This window comes from Pholcus phalangioides, unplaced genomic scaffold (assembly GCF_987345545.1).
Source record: "Pholcus phalangioides strain wild (caught in Gottingen) unplaced genomic scaffold, Ppha-v1.0 ptg000014l_1, whole genome shotgun sequence".
NCBI classification, from domain to species: Eukaryota; Metazoa; Arthropoda; class Arachnida; order Araneae; family Pholcidae; genus Pholcus; species Pholcus phalangioides.
In genome coordinates, this window is record NW_028301607.1 from 12,070,758 (window position 1) to 12,088,941 (window position 18,184).

Below are 18,184 nucleotides of genomic sequence, written 5' to 3' on the forward strand. Positions count from 1 at the left end.
TCTTTGATGCACTTTTCAAGTTTCTTAAATAAATGTTCAAGCATGTAACCTAATACTTGATTAGCTGAGGCAATAACTACACATTTGGGTACCTTTCCAACCATAATGTTAAACAAGAGTGGCAAAAGAAAGAATTTTGTTCCCTAATCGCCAGTTGATCTAGTGGGCTTTGAAAATGATCAACAAAAGAAAACAATCGACACAATGCTGCCATAAAGTTTCTCTCACATTTATTTCAACAACTCAAGCATGACTTCATGTTACAGAACTACACAACTCTGGTGCTTTTTTTTTAAACTCTGCGCCAAATTTTTCACAAACGACATTTTTTCCCCTAACCATAAATACATGAAATATGGCTTCCACAATCAAAAAAATGTTTCACGATACATTTTTTTTTTCTTCTCGCATATCTTACATTTGTAAACATGTTTTGATGAAATTTGGTCCAGTTTAACATTGTTTTTTAATGTGAAGCGAATAATAATAATAATGGTGACTTTGAGAAAGGGGACATAATATAGCATATAAATAATATTTACGCTTCTACAATTAATATTTTCAAAACATAAAAAATATGAAAAAAAAGCCTGATGCACACAATATTTGAAACTTCAGTAACGGTGTAATTTTTCTCCACCACACAAACAAACATTGTAGTAGAAGTTACACTTTTGCGTTGCGGTATGCAAGAGCTAATCTGACGGTTTAGGAGTGGGATACATGATATATACTACTGCATACACCTTTATTACAGGAAAAAACTGACATTTTAGTGGATAATTTTTCTCTCCTTTTGGCAGCAAAAAATATAACTTTGACAGCTCCATTACTCTTGGTTGTATCAGAGGATTATCATTACTATTCTGCTAGTATTAAAAAAAATCCCCATTCACAAATGTTTTTTTTTCTCGTTTAAACAAAATTTCATCCATTGGTACAAAAGCATGTTACAAAAATTGTCGAACTAATTATCTGTACTGCAGCACAAAAAGAGCCCAGCAAAATCAGTCAAAACAACAGTGAGTAGCATCACTACTTTTCTTTCTTTTTTTGGAGAGGAAAATATTCAGTCCGATGGGCCAGTCACATGATTCATGGTATAGAAATCATATTGTGCTTTTTTACTTCTTGACATACTACTTTGGTTCATGTCTGCCAAAGTTATATGACTTGGGTCCGGTGTCTGTACATACAGTAGAACCTGTTTCTCGAAAAACTCTTTATATCGAAGGAGTGAAAACCTCCTGCATTTACTTGTACTAAATCAAACTCTGTCTTGAAGCATTTTTTGAAAAACTGTCTCTCGAAGCCGTGATGACAATAAAAATAAAACACTAATTTTTTTTTCCGGAGGGGAAACTGGTAAGAATATTCGTGATAATATTACAACTTCTTGTGTCATATATAATGGATTTTGTCCATCATAGGCTGATACTATGATTAAAGGAGGAAAGGCAGTTAGCTTAAAAAAATATAATGGCATAGATGAGAAGTCGGGTTGGGCTATCTCCTGTTCACGTCTGCTTATACCATATGTGCTTAAACATATTGGAATTAACATTGAACAAAACGACGACGTTTGCGTCCAAACAGAGGCCCAATGATTGCGATGCCACCTGGATCTGATCTGGTGGTTCACTCGAATTTCAACGATTCTCAAAACAATTGCAAATGAATACGAACCTTGAAATTTTATTTCCCGATTTTGTGAATATGTACTAGAAATCTCGCACCACTTTGATACCGAAATCATTGCTGAATGTTCGGGTGATGAAAATACAACAGAAAAATGGTCCAGAGGAATTGTAAAAAAGTGACAGTGAAAAATGCTTAACATGCTGTCATAAAAACGCTGCGACGTTTTCTGGAGCAAATTCAGGGGCCTAAATTACTTGCAGCTCCTTCTAGTATAGATGTATTCGCTGTGAGGGCTTAAACAGCAAAAATATGAATCAGTCTAAGCTTATGGATTATTTCAAATAATGTGAAAAAAAATTTGATAGTATTTTAGTGTATTTTCACGTAAATGTTTTTAACAAAAAACTTAATACAGTAAAACCTTTCAACAACAGTCACTAATGGGACTGTGAAAATGTGGCCACTATTGGGAATGGCCATTTTGTTTCTGAAAAAACACTAAAATTTGAGATCTATGTAAAATGATAATCTGTTCTGTAATTCATTGTGATAATTATATAATTGTTTATATTAGTATAATTATATTGACCCTGTAATTACTATAATAAAATAATTGACAGAGGCACACCAGCAGGTGCATAAATTTCGCCCTTTCAACACCACGTGGGAGGCCAAAAAGTATGTTTAAACATGCTTCCTCTGACCAATCATCTAGTTGCAGTCCTGTTAATCAATCTAGAGAGCTATTTTATCATCTTAAAATTTAGGCTTGGAGTAGAACTTAAATAAAAACGACTGGGCAAAAAAATATGGAACCAAGACAGTAAGCCAGCAACTCCCCATAGTAATTTATTCCTACCCACGATCAACTAGACCAGTGTTTCCCAAAGTGGGCGATGAAATGGTCCAGGGGATGCTAGAAGGTACGGATTTAACATGGGATCCTATGGGTTCAGTTGGGGGGCGATGAGAGAGCAAAAAATTGTGAAGAAAGGGGCGATGGAATGAAAAGTTTGGGGAACTAGACCTATACATGCTCAACCCATGTGACACCCTGAGTCATCTGATGTGGCCTGCAATCTCAACCATAATTTTCAAAGAATGAACTATATATATGTAAGCAGCACATTCTCAGATTACATCAATGACCCGCAGCACAGTTACTGATCACTTGAGTGGCCTTCATTGTACCTATCTAGCATTTATACCTAAGGTTTTTTCCACAGAGTTCGGGGAAAGAAAATCAGCTTGAAAATTCTTTTTTTTATAGCAATATGAATGAAAAAAAAAAACACAATGTCCAAAGTGGCCGTTGTTCAGAAATCGCTGTTTGCGGGAATTACCCGTAATATTCAGTTCCAACAAAATGTGGCCATTGTTTGGAGATGGCGTTAAAGGATATTTTACTGTAAATATGTAATAAAATTTAGTTTTTTATCAATCAAAATTTTTGACATTTTTTGCTTTCACTTTCTTACACAAAAACTCAAAATCACACGCAAAAAAAAAAAATCTGTCTCCAAGTAGTACGAGAGAAAGAGGTTCGACTGTATATCATATCAATGGAACTGGATACACAAGAGTACTTTCAATTGATGTAAACTTTGATAGCAAGAATTGTGTTATTAACATTATAGGATAAAAAAAATATCGATAGATATTTACGAAATTTATATCGCCACAAAATTTTTCTTTTCAACCACATATAATGATATAGGTATCAACAAAAAAAACTCAACAAATGGCACTAATAAAAGGGAATTCTGATGCTAAATACATTTTTTTTTTCAAACATGCGATAACGAGAGTAATGATAATATTTTTCACAACGTAAAAAAAACAACAAAAAACAATGGAAGATATACTATGTATATAATATTTACATATATGCGATTTTTTTGTGAATTTGGCATCCATAAGACTATAACAAACATAATGAATATACGATGTAATAATGAAGCGATTTCTCTCAAACAAACATAAGATTCGCGAATCGCAGTTTTTTTTTTTCTGTGAAAGAAATATATACATTTTATTTGAGATACAGTTAAAAAATACATTTTTGTGACGTTTCTACTGCACGTTTTTCTCAGACATTGGAAAAATAAGTGTTATGTTCCCGCAATGAACTAGAAAATTTCCTCGATTTTTAGATCTCTTTTTCTTCATATACACACATATAAACTGTTATTCATGATCCGAGGGAGGGTGGAGAGTGTTTGTGAATAAACATCAATATATATATATTATATATGGCACATATTAAATATTAATAAAATATTTCGCAACATTTATAAAACTACAGATTTTTGAGCAAACAGTGTATGTATGTGATGGCCACGAAAGTGTGTCTTGTGTGATGTTCAGTCACTAACTATTATCCACCCGCAAGAGCTATATAACGTAGCTTTTCCTTCCTCTGATATCGGAGAGGGCACAAATGTTCAAATTTTATTGAAAATGGCTACTTCATTCAACTTAGTCATTCCCCAGAGGGGGAAAATATAATCTAGAGTTCTCGCAGGCACCGAGTTAGTGATCACTGATTTATAGTTTTTTATCAATGAAATCTCCATTTGAAATGTTAAAACAGCGTTTATTCATGTCCCAATGGAAAAAAAGAAATTGAGAATAAATTTGAAAACAAATCTGTTTACCGAAACTAAAAAATATCCATATATTTCCAAGATGTCAGTGATTACTCCCGAAATTCTCCTATAAGTGATTTCATATGGGCAGAAATTAAGATTTGTACTGACAAATTTGCAATAGGCCAGAAATTTATTTCTGGGGGGGGGGGGAGGGGCGAAGGAGAACCAGCAGTAGGTGTAATCGTATTATTCCATATACACTTGAAGTGCCAAAAAAACTGGTACACATGAGCGTTTGCAAATGAAGGAGAAATGCAACTAATCAACATAAGTCAATGCGATCAGAAGCACCTATTTATATTCTACTGAACCACACATGCACCTGGCCCATATTCCTCTGTGGAACTTCTAATTTATATAAGACAGCATGTCACTATGGAAACTGCTAGATCAGGTTTCTACTGCTAAAATGGCAGGTTATCACGATTTAAGTGACTCTGAACGTTGTTTAGTAGTTAGCGCTCAAGAGATGGGTCACTGCATTTCCGAGGCAGAGATGAAATTTGGATTTTTTATCACAACCATCGCAAGAGCATACTGTGAATATAAATAATCCGAAAAAACATCAAATATCTTTGACAAGGGTGCGGGCAGAAAAAGACCCTGAAGCATCAGGACCACCAACAGCTGACAAGAATCGTTTCATGAGATAGACATGTAACATTGTATCAAATCACTACAAATTTCAATGTTGGGGCATTAAAAAGTGTCAGCATGTGAACACTATGCACCTCACTTGAGCTGCGAGTAATGCCATCAAACCTCTGATGACTGGAAACCTGTTTCCTGGTCTGACGAGTCACGTTTTCAGTTGCATTGAATTGGTGGACATGTATGGAGAAAACTCCATAAAACCATGGACCCTGAATGTCAACAGGAGTCTGTTCAAGCTGGTAGAGACTCTGTCATGATATGGAATGTGTGTAGTTGGCATGATTTGACTCTCTCTGATAAGGCTACAGATGACTCTGAATATGGGGACCAGTACTTAAACATCCTTTCCAATCGCTTACACCCATGGAGCCACTCTGAGCACATGTGGGATACCCCTTGTAGCATGCTGTACAAAATCACCTCGCACTGTTATGGAATTGTGGACTGCCCCGAGAAGATCATGGTATTGTGAATTGCTTTCAGGATATCTTCCTATACATTAATGGAGTCCATGCCATGTTGTGTTGCAACAGTTCTGAGTGCTAGAGAAGGACCTATATATTAAGTGGGTATACCAGTTTTTCTGTCACTTCAGTGTATGTCATTTTCTCTGATTTTTAATGAAAATAGTGGAAGGGAAGCCCCACGAACAGCTATAAATAAAGCTTTTAAGTGAAACACCCAAGGAACAAATGTGGCTACCTTTAGAAGCCAACAGAACTAAGCCCCCATCTTAACGCATGCTCCTCACCCTCCCCACGAAGCAGAATACGCTAAAAACTAACTTATGTCGCAGAACAATTAGTGCTGCTACAGAACATAATCTGTGGAAGAATTTCGAGAAAAGTGTAGGAAACACTATTATGGGAACTTTTTTTCCTGCAGAACATTTACAGTCCGCTGAAGGCTCCTTGCAGAACAATGCAAAACAATTCTGCTTTAAGGCATATGCCTCATGGCCTTGAGGCTTTGTATTTATAGGAGACCAACATGATGAGATTTGGTACAATGATTTTTGAGATCAAGGATGTAAATATGTTACTTCCAGTTAAGTATGGGCCTCTCGGAATATCACCTTACTTAGGAGCTCATGATGTTGAGATGACCGCATAGCACTAGTACAATAGGAAAGCTCACTAGGGGGATTTCACCACTTGCCCGAGGGTCCAGAAACCAATTTCATTGGCGAAAAAATGATAAAATTTGCTATAAATTTCCTAAAAAAAAATTCAATTCTAAAAGTCGAGAGGGTTCCTTGAATAAGAGAGGGAAACCATGAGGGGAAAAAAAAAAAAGGTTGAGAAACACCATTCTACATCAATAGTGGAGAAAGCTGTTATTTAAATTATGTTTATGTCAACTGTGAACACAACAGATTCTGAGCTCTGGGGGGGGGGCTCTTCAATAGTCTCTTTATTTTGAGGGTAAAATTATAAACAAGTAATATAATAGCTAACTATCTCTGTTTTAACTGAAAGAGACATGGACACATAATGAAGATGTAACTATATTACATATGCGAGATTTACAAAGAAAGACCATTTCCTCGACGTATATTTAACGTAAGATTTGTTATCAATGACTGCATGCTTTAACATTTGAACATTCTCTCTTTGTTATGGACATAAATATATATAGTGAATGTAATTAATATAGAAATCTCAATTTCAACATCGAAGAACATTTTCTTGAGTAGTCATATACCCGAACAGAAGAAATATATAATTTGTTATCAATTGTACTTTAAGTATAGGATTTGTTTCCCCCACCTCAAGTGATTGTCTCGATAATGCTAGATAGAAGTCCCCTCTCATACAAGTTGTATACACAGAGCATTAAATACATATGGATATAAAATTGTAAGATGCGGTGCCATATATTGGAGGTTTGACATTAAATGATAGTTTTCAATAATATCTAGTGGCGTAAAAGAAGTGAGTGTTCAACGTTCCAACATCTATCATGTTAAGCTTGTCTATGCAGGTAGTTTTTTTTGCTCACTGATTTTGTTTGGAGATGCATGCAGATTGGAAGATAAAATGTTACATTAACATACACTGTCATCCTGGTGCATAATTTTTAAAATTTCAACTTTAGCGCATGTAATAAACATTTGAAATGAACAAACTCGAAGGATAATGATTTTATCTTTGTCAGTCACCATAATGGCTGTTTCTTGATATAGTAACTATCATTTCCACTGTCAATTCACCCGACAGCGTGTCATATAAAACATCTCAAAATAACTACGAATGAGCCAAATAATCAACTACAGATTCATCTAAATCGATCAAATGCCTGTCAGAATAAACAACAATTGTGATGAAAGCCTCAAAATTATCTCAGGAAGAACTTTAAGTACTCTTTCTCTTTCTTGGCATGAAAAATGCCGAACAAAATATTGCAGCAACCCAAAAATATTCACATGCGCAACTTACACCACATTCACATTAGTTTTTAGATTATGAGAAACTCGTAACGGCATAAGAATCACCAAGAAATTCAAAGCCATCTGGAATAATAACGAAAGCAAACCACAATGTGTTTTGTACCAAAGAGCCAATTTCCAGAGAAATTTTACCTTCCCAATGTTTCGTTCATGCTATTTCTATAGAAATCTTCAGCAAAGACGAGAAGATAGCTGATTTTTTCCACTCTTCTTGAAAGTTCAGAGGATAACAGAATGATTTAGATGGGAAATGGTATGGGGGAGGAAGTGATCATGGGCATTAATGTGTGTTGCTTAAGATCGCGAGGACAATGATAAAAAATTTATGATAGTCAAGAAAATAATTTTGGGAGACAGATTCAGACCATGGCTGAAACCACACTGGTCAGCTGAAAAGGTCATATCGAATCTTCTTGCCTCTATTGAAGATGCACACTACAGTGTTGTATGAATTGTTCAAAATTCAAAATACCTCTCAACCACCACTCTACAACAGGATGTAATCTTCGACATTGGCTATGAAACTCGACATCAGCCATCTTCAGCGTGTTGCCCGGGAGCATCATGGTGCTCTCAGAAGAACCAACAGTGCTCAATAATAGTGTCCGATGTCATGCTCACAAACACTTGATCAATGTTTTTGATTAAACACCCAGTAGAAATGGCATTCTAGGATTACAGTTAATTCAGATCTAAGACATCCATATGTCAAAGTTGCCATAAGTATGCTCTTAATTTGATGATGGGCATAGGCAGTGCTCGTGACTTGAGAAAAGGTGAAGGCTGCAGCACTATATCGTTTTATATCTTCCATCTTTATTCTTAAGAAACACTGGAACGATTCCATTCAACAGTAAATAATTATCAACAATTTTTTTCTAGTGAAATGCATGGAAAATTTTATAACTTTTGCATCATTAATAGCAAAGATTAAAATCTAAAGTGTTAACACAAGATCACAACCAAAACCATACTTGGGACCACAAATTCAGTGTTGCAGCACCCAGGTCATGTGAATGTCCCCCCGCCCCTTATTTCCAAGTTACCCTGCTGTTGCACTCAAACCAACTTACAAAATGACTCTTGGACAGAGACAGGCGGCGACTTGAGGGGAACTCCTAGACAATGAAGACATTAATCCCCTCTCTCCACCGAGGGTCACAATTCTTAGTTATTTGGCAAAAATATTTTGTTTAAATTTGGGGTTCTTCTGCAAAGTTCTCCCACTTGAAAATTAAACCCCAGCTCTTGGAATAGATTTACATTTGAATTTTGCAATTCTTTTCAAGACTAATTTCCTTATCAAATGTGCACTGAAAGAATATTTTCGCACTGGTACTTTGTGTGAATAATTATAACATAAGATTCTATTGATGATTATAATGTTAAAGGGAAAAAAAACTGATGCAAGAAGGAAAATGTGTGGATGAAGGAGGGCGAAGAGAAAAACAAAAAAAAAAAACGTGTCCAAGTATTAAATGTTACACCTATGGCTTATGCGTCCTACCTATATATACCTAACATCACCTGCAATATCTGGCTACCTACCAACTCACAATTTTGGCATGTGATTACTCTATAGAAATGCCGTTAAAATACACGAGGCATCAGTGGTGAGAAGGCACACAGTGCTGTGAAGAAAAGGAAAAAAAGGATTTAGAGAGTACATAAACTGAAAAATTTTGATATCGAAGGAAACAGGGTGGGAGAAAAAACTAAAACGATGAATGGTGCAGTTGTCTGATTATTCAAATGGCTATTATGTATTTTTTGTACATTTTTTTTTTTACTATGCGGGGATACTTTTCTATGTTTTATCCACAACGTGTATTACATATTATATACAGTTCATACATTTTTTTCTCTCTCATCTATAACTCTCACAGCCACACACGTTCGCCTCATTCCAAATTAAAATATCCATATTTTTAAATAATTATCTAACGCTTCCGATATCGAACCCGATGTCGTTACTCAGAAGCACGTATTTATAACAGTTCACAAATTCATCGAACATTGAACTCATACTTTATATGCTATATATATCAAACAATACAATATGAAAGTTTTTCCACATAATTTCTGTCGTCAAATTTTTTTTCATGAAACATAACATCGAAACACACACGTAATATCAGTCATTGCCATATAAACGGGCAATATTATTTTTTTTTGCACATAGCATCAACCACTATATGAATCACAGCACTTTATATATGTATAATATATATAGATATATATATCTTTTTGCTCAATCAACATGTATAATTATTTACATTTTATGCACACACTTTCCCGCCATATTTACATGAAAAATAACATTAATCGAAGCTTGAACAAAATCCTCTTTGTTTTAAGTACTGCACCGTTTCTTGACTACGTTCCATGACATAGAAAATATATTCCTATTTAGCAATACATATAGCATACGATTCTGCGCAATATATTCTGTCTATACATAACCTCATTTGTTTTCTTATAAAGAATTACCCAAATTTTTTTTTTCTTCATGAGGATAAAAACAATGAGCAAAACAAAACATGGTAAATATTTTCTAATCCAACGAATTTACTTACAATTACTATTGCACGTTAAAATTTTGATGCATAAACAAACTTCTGTTTTTTTGACCACTTCTCACATAAGGTGTAAATTCAGGGGAGAAACGATACTAGTGACGATTTGTGATACAGTTATATTACTGATCTCTAAAAGCAACAATTTTCAAACAATTTGTCACGACTCTTTGGGATATCATAAACACCTTACTGATCTATCTCTAAGAGCAGTGATTCTGAAACAATGTGCTGCAATCATCTCTAACAGTAGCAATGCTCAAACAATTTGTTGTGGCACACTGAGAGCAATGACCAACTAAGATTCTCAATGTGCTGCAATCACTTTACTGATCTCTAATAGCAGTGATTCTCAATGTGCCGCAATCATTTTACTGATTTCGAATAGCAGTTATTTTTAAACAATTTGTCATGACTAGGGCTCGGATTTCTATGCCTGCATATTTTTTGTTTTTTTAAATATTTTGTTAGTTTCATGTCACAGAGCATATTTTCAAAATTTTAAGGCATATTTTACATATTTCATGATTTTCAATAAGAAGTAAATTTTTTCCGTGCTATTCCTATCTTCACTTCAGACTGGTTTTTGCAGTTCCCACCTCTGATAAGAGCTCTTAGGCCTAGGATTTTTATGCACTAAAAATGCAACATCATCGCTGATTGGTAAAAAAATCCTGCAATTCAGGTTTTTCAACCAATCAGCAATGAAACGGAATTGTTAGAGCATAAAAATACCAGCCCTTCAACAACACTGGTGTGTGGCTGTAAATAGATTCATCATCTGAATATGTGATGGTAACTCATGGGAAAAATTGGCTAAAACTACTAAATGGGAGAAATTTTTTAGCATTTGTGGGAAATTTTAAGAGTTTTCATCACATAAAAAGAATTTATTTATTTAATTTTGTGCTTTTCTAAAGCTAAATACACTACTTGGCTAGATATTTTTACCTATAGATGGCAGCAAATTAATTCTGAATTCGGAGGGAAAAACTTTCTCAAAAGGGAAACTCTTGAGGGAAATTTTGGCTCTATGAAGTCAGTTAGTAAAACGAAGAATTTCTGTTCATACAATAAGTAATGGTTCAAAATAGTTGACTGCATCATTATCATATTATTTTGCTAAAACTAATGTTATTTGAGATAGGAATGAAAAATTTTTAAGGACATTTTTCATTTCATAGGGTATATTTACAATTTTTAAGAGCATAAATGCATATTTTATAGAACATTTTTTAGAAGTTTTTAGAGCATAAAAATCCTAGCCCAAGTCATGACTCTTTGGAATGGCATAAACACCTTATTGATCTCTAAGTACAGTGATTCTCAACTGATGTGCCACAATCACATTACTGATCTCTGACTGCAGCAGTGACTCTCAAACAATTTGTTGTGACTCTTTGAATGTCATAAACACCTTACTGATCTTTCACCAAAGCAATTCTCAAACAATTTTTAGTGTTCAAGGAGCCTGTATCTGCTCCTCAAACGGGGGAAAGGGGGTCACTGGGGGCAGGTATGGTGAACTGGGAGGGGAGCAAATATGTCCCACCTCCACCCTCCCACTTATGTATGTGTCAATAATATAATTTTTTCATTGAAGGGGGCCCCAATTGCCTCTATCACCCCCCCCCCCTCCTCCCATATTGGGATGTCATAAACACCTTACTGATCTCTAACAGCAGCGATTCTCAAACAATTTATTGTGGCACTTTGGGATGTCATAATCACCTTACTGATCTCTAAGAGCAGTGGTTTTCAAACAATGCACCACAATCATTCTACTGATCTCTAATGGCAGTGATTTTCAAATAATTTGTCGCGACTCTTTGGGATGTCATAAACACCTTACTCATCTCTAAGAGAAGTGTGATTTCAAGCAATGTGCCACTGCAATTTTGGGTTTTGCAAGATCACTCAGCAGGTGCACTGAGATATTTAGTGATTATGTTAATTAAAATGTGTAACAGTACAGTATTTTCCCTTCTTATATAGCATTAAGTATCTCAAGATAGGGCAGAGATGGGGGTGCGGGAGGAAATTAAAATTCTTATCTCACTCTCAAGAGTGCCAGGTAGTGTAAAAAGATTAAGAATTCTTGTCTTAGAAAATCTATGGCAATCAAAAGGTTAAATAGCAACTTCAATTCCAAAATAAAAACAATATTTTCAATTTCAACAAACGTAATAGTTCATGGGATAATATGCAGGAAGTGGTCTGAAATATAAAATTACAATTTATTTTCAATATTATTTGAGTGTTATTGAATGCTCATATATCCACTAATTCCTTAATAAGTAATTTCTTAATTACCATAATTCAAAACCTATACCATACAACCCTGATAGACCTATTTAAGAACACATAAAAATGTTGTGACAAATGCTTTATCAGAAAACACAAAAAAAATTGATTGTCGCAAAATAAAAGCTAAGACCATTCAAAACAAAAAAAAGTGTTCATAATTGTTGTACCTAAAACGAACGGCATTATACCTATTGAATAATTTTTTAGCGAGTGTGATACGAGGCTTAGTATCGAATAATGAAACTTTTTTCCCTGTTCAGTGAGAAAAGGAATTCTCTCGTCAGCCAATTTGGATACACTAAACACATATTTATTTTAGAGATGTAGGCAAGCTTTCACCACTGGGATTATTCTGACAACTTGATGATGCTTCTGGGCTGTTACTTCATTGTATGAAATTGAGAACAGAACCAGACATTTTTTTCAGAGCCAATTAATTTTGATCATCTTCAGTGAATTGCAGAATTAATAAATTAGTGATTTTTCATTATCTTCAGTGGGGATTGCAGTAATCTTAATTAGTGATCATATGATGGGGATAGCAGTTAACAAAAATTTGTGATCACCTTTAGTAGATAGCGATAATCACATAAATCAGTGATTTGTGATAACCTTTATTGGATAGCAGTAACCATGCATTAGTGATTGTTTTATTGTTTGGTGAATAGTGGTTATCACGAATTAGTGATTTGTGATTATCTTCAGTGGATAGCATTATCTTCAGTGGATAGCATTATCTTCAGTGGATAGCATTATCTTCAAAGGATAGCAGTAATCAAAGCTGGACAAATCGCAGGTGCCAGGTCAACATGACAACTAGAAAATCGGTATTGGCACCTAAAATTTTATATGCATCATTGCTTAACTAAAGCGTAAATACGACACAAAATTTTCTGATTTCGTAATAATATGTATTCCAACATAGGAAGGGAGTCATAAAGTCCCAGAAAAGTAAAAAAAACATTATTAAGGACCATTTTTCTTAGGAAAAAAATTGCTTGGCTCCTAAGAAATTCCGCTGGAGCCTACATTTTTTTTTATTTGTCCAGTCCTGGAAGTAATTATAAATTAATCATTTTTATTATGTTCAACACACAAACAATGATCTGAAATTAGTGATTTTTGATTATGTTTAGCGGATAGCAGCTATCACAAATTAATGATGCGAGACTACAACTATCCACTGCTGAAAACAAAATATACAAAACAAAACAAAGTTTTCTTAATTGCAGACCATTGTTCAATAGCTAAAAAGGTTCATTAAGTTGATGCAGAATAGTTTTTCCCCCACCTACTCACTGAAACTCTAATTAAAATCGCTGTTTTTTTTGTGAATTTCCAGCCACAGTCACCAGAAAAAAAATTTATAGGATATATGAGCACTCAATAGGCATCCATTTTCACCATTTCACAATCCCAACCATTTTCTGGAGTTAATAACGAAACTTGATATAGTTTCCTCTGTTCTAATAAACATAACAACGGTAAAAACTTTAACTTAATTTTTTCCAGAGCATTTCATCAAATAAATTTCTTAACGCCATAACATTATATGATTGTTAGAAACACTCGGCGGTTTTTTTCTCTTAATGAGAGTGAACATACCAAATCCATCTCATAGTAATTTATGCATGCATAAACGTTCCACATCAAGTTCTTCATGGTTGAATGAAAAAAGAACAAAAATCGAAAGCTACAGTCCATACTTCAAACTCGAGTTGGAAGATCAAATCACAGCACATGACGATACAAAACCATTCAACTACTGTATATCATGAACTAACCAACAGCAAAACATCGAATTAGTTACTTTTTTTTCATTTAGGACAAAGGCCGAAAGCAGAATCGTGAAACATAGTTTTTCCCCCCTCCATATTTCACAAAAGTGCGAAGAAGGCTATCACAATAAAGTGAGCCATCAACCTCATGGATATGTGCAGCCACGAAATAGCTAAAGTTCCACAATGACACTAAAGCTTGCGATAACACTCACACTCACGAAAGCATCATGTGACCGCGTGTAATACATTTTTTTTTCAACCACATATATCACCGAAACAGGCATTTCCGAAATACTCTTCTATTGTTTATCACAGCAGTGTTTCTTTGCTTCTTCATTATGGCAAAAGTATTTCACATACAATTATTTTTTTTAATTGACAAAAATAATGTGATAGCTTTTAATGCAATGGATATGTTACAGTAAATGTGATAAATCAGTCATTATACATAATACTATTATTATGCATACTTACCAATCAACTTGGTAAGTTTGATAAATTTATTACTTTTACCGGCAAATATGCATAATACCCAAGCATCATTGGTAAATTTGATAAATATGGAAAAATTCCAAATGAGTCTAATATGTGTGATGAATATGGTCGGACCCCGATGTAATGATACACAATACATGTATGAATTATTACGTGTAGCATATCATGTAGTATTAGATTTACCATGTTTACCAATAATGCAAAGCTTGAGTATCATGCATAATCACCAGTAAAAAAATGAAGTGATTAATTTAGAGAAATTTATCAAATTTACCAATGATACTTGGATATCGTGCATAATTACCGATAAAAGTGATAAATTTAGGGAAATTTACCAAACTTACCAAAATGCTTGGCAAGTATGCATAATAACCAACTTTATTACATTTACCCTAACAAATACAAGTTTTCGAGACTTCTATTTACACATTTTTCCGACTAACTTATTTTGTTGCACAGCCATTTTATGCGAATGAAGCATTAAGAGACAGAAACTCTCACTCTTTTAACTCTATTATGTGAAGGTATAAACGCTAATGCTTTTTGTGGGACTGGAAATCCTGGATGTTAGAAACTTGTAATACCTAGTGAGAATCTTGAGATTCTTTGTCTGTGTAGAACCATTACTCTTCAAATTGGCACGTTTCAATCAAAATAGCTTTTGCACACATGAAATGGCTGTGCTGTTGTAGAAAGAGCAACTGTTTTTAACAATTCATAAGCTAACGAAACATAAACTCTAACACACTGAATTAAAAAATGGCATATACAATAATGAAAAGATGTATTTCAATGAGCATATACTTTGAGTCTGCACATATGACAATGAACCGCTCCCAGAAGGAAAAAAATAATGATAAGTAAATTCAGAAATGCCCGATCATGTGATATAGCTCAGAGAGTGCTAGTTACCAAACATCAGTGGATAACCTCTGTCTCTTACTAAGGTTGCCTTCATAATCTATGGCAGGTGCATCTGGTGTCGGGGATGCCGATGAGGGCCTATTCCGTGTAGGGTTCGGGGAAAGGCAATTGTGACTGGACGAAGCCTGGTGCAAAACATGTTCCCTACCAGGTGAGGAGCCAGGCTCACTCTTTATCCGTAGTGACATAGGTGATGACTGTGCCGGGGAGCTCAAAGTAAGTTGGGGCACTGGGCTGCCAGTCATCTGTCCTGAACTTGAGCTGTAAAAAAAGTGATTAAATTATAATTTATTATGAGAAATTTTATTTTTACACATACATGTGGTGTTAAATAATCAATGCACACTGTGATTTTATTAAGGTGGCTACATGCATAACTGCAAGCTTGACTAGCATGCTTGTGCATTTGTAGGAGAATTTTGTGCAAGCAAAAGTGAAAATGCACCTGTATCAATCTTCAGCGAGTCTTGCTTGGTGTTTCCCCCCCCCCCCCCATACACAAGGACAAAGGCAGCTGAAGAGAGTGCATCATCGCCCGAGCTTAGCATATTCCAAGTACAAACTGGTTCTTGGGCAAACATACTTTTACTGCGTACATGGCCCCCACTAGTGGAGCTGACAAGGCTTCAATCTGGGGGCCCAGGATGATTTTCATCATTTCACACAATGAATTCACTGCAGGAGGTTCTGGGAAAAAATTGGCATGGGGGGCAGTAAAATATTTCAGCCTAGGGCCACATTTTGTGGTGACATGGTAAGATAATCTTGACTAAACCCCACATGCAACTCGTCCACATTCCTCTGCAGAACTTCTAACGAAATGGTACATGTTGGAAAGTGAATGTACGTGTAGTGAGAACCTGACGTGAAGCCTGTTTCTGTGTAATGCTTGTTATATGTAGTGCAGCCCCATTTGCCACAGGTTTTTATAACTATGAGTGAAGTGTAATGATTGTATAATTGTAGGCCTGTTTGCTCTATGTGGCAAGACTTTGTAACTGGGAGATCAGCCCGTAATTGCACCTCGAAGTTGGGAACCATGAAGGCTACATGGATAACAAGTTTCTTTCCTTATCGAACCTGAGGTACCTTCATTTCTAACCCAACCTGATCTGTAGTAAATTGCTGTATGACAATATGATTAGAGCTGGTGTGTGAAGTAAAATAATCCAGGGGCCCATGACAGTCTGGTGGCAAATGGGAAAATTTTTTATGCTTGTACAGCAGAATCTTTTTACAATATTACTGTAGTCACACTGCTACTCAATGAACATGTTCTGAAGTTTCAAAACTAATCTTACAGAGCACCTACTACTATTTAACCATACATGCACCTCGTACACATCACTCTATGGTATTTCTAATGAATCAATACATGCCGGAATGTGTATTCTGGGCATATTTGTGACACTAACGTATTTATGTTGTCGAGTTGTGTTTGTTTTGTGTTCATGCTGCCATCTGCCCTACATGTTCTGAAGTAAAGATGGAAATGTTTGAATTTTCATTTTATGTCAGCATTGGGGGGGGGGGGGGATGTTGTAGGTCTACCTGCACTCTGCAGAGAGACTTTTTCACACAGGAGACCAGATTACATTCACACCTTGAAGCTGGAGATTCGCAGAAAACCAACTCCATCACTATGCCGTCAACACGGTTCGAACCTGGATCCTCAGGACGAGAGTCCAGCACAATGCCCACATGACTGCACAGGTGGTGGTTGAACTAGGACTTCAACAGTGAGTCAAGCCACAGTGGCCAAAATACATTCCAGAGTTAGTCTCAGCTGTATTAAAGAATGACATGCTATTCTCCAATACAAACATTCCAAAAAAAGAGTAGGCGATGTAATCACGATTAAAGGTGAAAGCACATTATTCATTTCCGCCTTATGGATGATAATTTTGAAAGCTAAACCTGACTAAATAGTGTATGAAGTATGTGAATGATTTCAATAATCTAATTCAAATTTCTTTCTTACCTGGCAAATGGACCAGATCCTCCCCAACTGAGAGGAAAATTTGATGCTGCAAATGCATTATTCAGACTCATATCAGTGCTAATTTGGAAGTCACCTATTAATTAAAAAAATTAAATTTAAAAAAAGAATTGAATCAAAGCTATATCGAAAATAAAAAACATTAAAAAATATTTTCTGGCATACAAAAAATATAGTCTACAGTTATAGGAAGTGTGTTGATCGATACTGTGAAACTTCAGATTACGAATAACCTGGTTGAATACACAAAATCAAATTACGAATAACCAGTAATATACAATGAGTGTTCCACAAGACAAATGAGAGTTTTGAACAAATTTTGACTAGTAACGAGCTGTGACTCGCCAGATGAAAAATTTTAGAATTTTTTCAAAAAGATTTTCAGTCGGATAAACAAGACATTTCTCCTGATATGAATAGTACACACACCAAAAACTCCTAGATGATCATATGAAGCTTTGCCTCTAGGTGAAGCTTTGTGTATTAAAAGAAGTATGATAAACATATTGGGATAAATCGAGAAGCTATCCATACTTAGATGAGACAACCATAATTTTTTATGGACAGTATATTTATATTTTTTCATAATTATTGGTTTTTTATTGCTCTTATTGGGTTGCTGTACTTTTGATATATATTCAACATCCATATTTTTTATGGGCATCTTTTTAGAGCTACCTCGTTGGCTATATGGCCATATTTTGTCT

The 18,184-nt window shown here is 35.1% G+C and overlaps 1 protein-coding gene across 2 annotated transcripts in view; it reads right to left on the reverse strand.

The window, feature by feature from the left end:
* Positions 1–208: 208 nt before the first annotated feature.
* Positions 209–18,184, reverse strand: part of LOC149078162 (uncharacterized) — a 59,855-nt gene continuing 41,879 nt past the window's right edge. For both annotated transcript variants that reach the window (XM_089241750.1, XM_089241751.1), the window contains exons 8-9: positions 17,460–17,553; positions 209–15,739 (exon numbers count right to left, since the gene is read on the reverse strand). In XM_089241750.1, the coding sequence (XP_089097876.1) occupies positions 15,463–15,739; positions 17,460–17,553 (371 nt within the window). In that variant the 3' untranslated portion in view covers positions 209–15,462. The remainder of the gene's footprint in view (positions 15,740–17,459; positions 17,554–18,184) is intronic.